At 41.0% G+C, this 1,442-nt stretch overlaps 1 protein-coding gene across 1 annotated transcript; it reads right to left on the bottom strand.

Annotated features, from left to right (window-relative positions):
• Positions 1-490: 490 nt before the first annotated feature.
• Positions 491-1,429, bottom strand: LOC109953837 (olfactory receptor 6K3-like). Its single transcript, XM_020589290.1, has one exon. The coding sequence runs from the start codon at positions 1,427-1,429 to the stop codon at positions 491-493; it is 939 nt and encodes a 312-aa protein (XP_020444946.1).
• Positions 1,430-1,442: the final 13 nt, after the last annotated feature.

Below are 1,442 nucleotides of genomic sequence, written 5' to 3'. Positions count from 1 at the left end.
AATGAACTAACTGAACAATTGTTTTGTAGTTTTGCCCCCAAAGCACAATCTAAAGTATAGAAGAGCCTTAAAGGGTCTGTGTGATTCCTCAGTCCTGATCGGTCCTGTAAGTGTTTAGTAAAAACAGCTGCTGCTGCTGCTGCTGCTGGAAGCCAAGTTGTCAGTAGAGCTGCCACTGAACCAAACAGTGAACAAGCTGTGATCCAGAACTATGGACTGACACGTGTGAAACCACATAAACAGCTAATCACCAGCTACAGTTTGTTCAACGTCACTCAAGGCCCAGTTTACTGTTGATTTAAACTGCACATATGAACCTTTAAACTTTTGCCTGTGTTAAAATGTTAACACGAAATGATCTACATGGAGCTTGAATTAAAAGTAATGAAAATGTATATCTGTCATCCTTTAAGATACCCACCTGATAAACATAAAATGATTAAAGCAGAATTAAGACCTTATTAACTTCTCTCTGTGCTTGATCATTTTTTTAAGGAACCATTTTTCCTGCCTTTAAAAATCCAAAAATCACTCGTCTGATTTGAGGCAGATTCAGGCCATAAACTAGAGGGTTCATGATGGGAGGAATGATCAAAAACTCTAGAGATAAAACAATAGAAAATGTATTTACTTCATCAACATTATACAGAGTCATTGAAAACTCACAAAACAGAGAGATGCAAAAGTTTCCAAAAGTCACGATGTGGGGCAGGCAGGTCTGTAAGGCCTTTCCTCTGAATTCAGATGAACTTCTCCTACAGACAAGTAGAATGCGCAGGTAGGAGTATAGGACAAAGAACAGGGGGATGAAGATTGATGTCACAGCAAAAATCTGACTTGCTATGCTGATCACAGTTGTGTCCACACAGGAGAGCTTGATTAATACCCAGATCATGCAGACAATCCTGCGCAGTTGATTTCCACACAAAGGCAAACTGCTGACGTAATAGACAAAGCAGCCTACAAGACACACAAAGTACAGCACACCAAGAATCAAAAGAAGCAGCACTGTCTCAAATGTCATTTTACTGTGATAGTGTAAAGGCTGGCAAATAGCAACAAACCTGTCATAGGCCATGACAGTGAGGAGAGTCAACTCTTGCCCTAGATAAGTGTTAATAATATACACCTGAATGAAACAGAGTGGATGTGAAATTAAATGAGTGTCGGACAGAAGGTCCATCAGGAACCTGGGGAAGAAGCTGGTCGAGCCGTACAGAGAGTTTAAACACAGAGAGCAGATGAAAATGTACATGGGCTGATGCAGAGAGGTCTCCAGGCAGACTGACAGAACAATGACAAGATTAGCAGAGATTATAGTCACGTAGATCAACAGAGAGAGACTGAAGAAAAGATATCTGAGGGGCCCATAGTCTGCAAACACAGTGAACTGAAAATAGGAGGGAGTCAGGCTGTTGTTGCTCTTCATGTCTGTACAGCAG

Source organism: Monopterus albus, unplaced genomic scaffold, assembly GCF_001952655.1.
Source record: "Monopterus albus unplaced genomic scaffold, M_albus_1.0 scaffold1538.1, whole genome shotgun sequence".
Lineage (NCBI taxonomy): Eukaryota > Metazoa > Chordata > Actinopteri > Synbranchiformes > Synbranchidae > Monopterus > Monopterus albus.
Note: the sequence above shows the minus strand (reverse complement) of the source record. Positions and strands in the feature narration are given on the sequence as shown.

What these genes read in the sequence shown, in the direction of transcription:
- LOC109953837 (XM_020589290.1), bottom strand. Translation starts at nt 1,429, where the DNA reads ATGAAGAGCAACAACAGCCTGACTCCCTCCTATTTTCAGTTCACTGTG.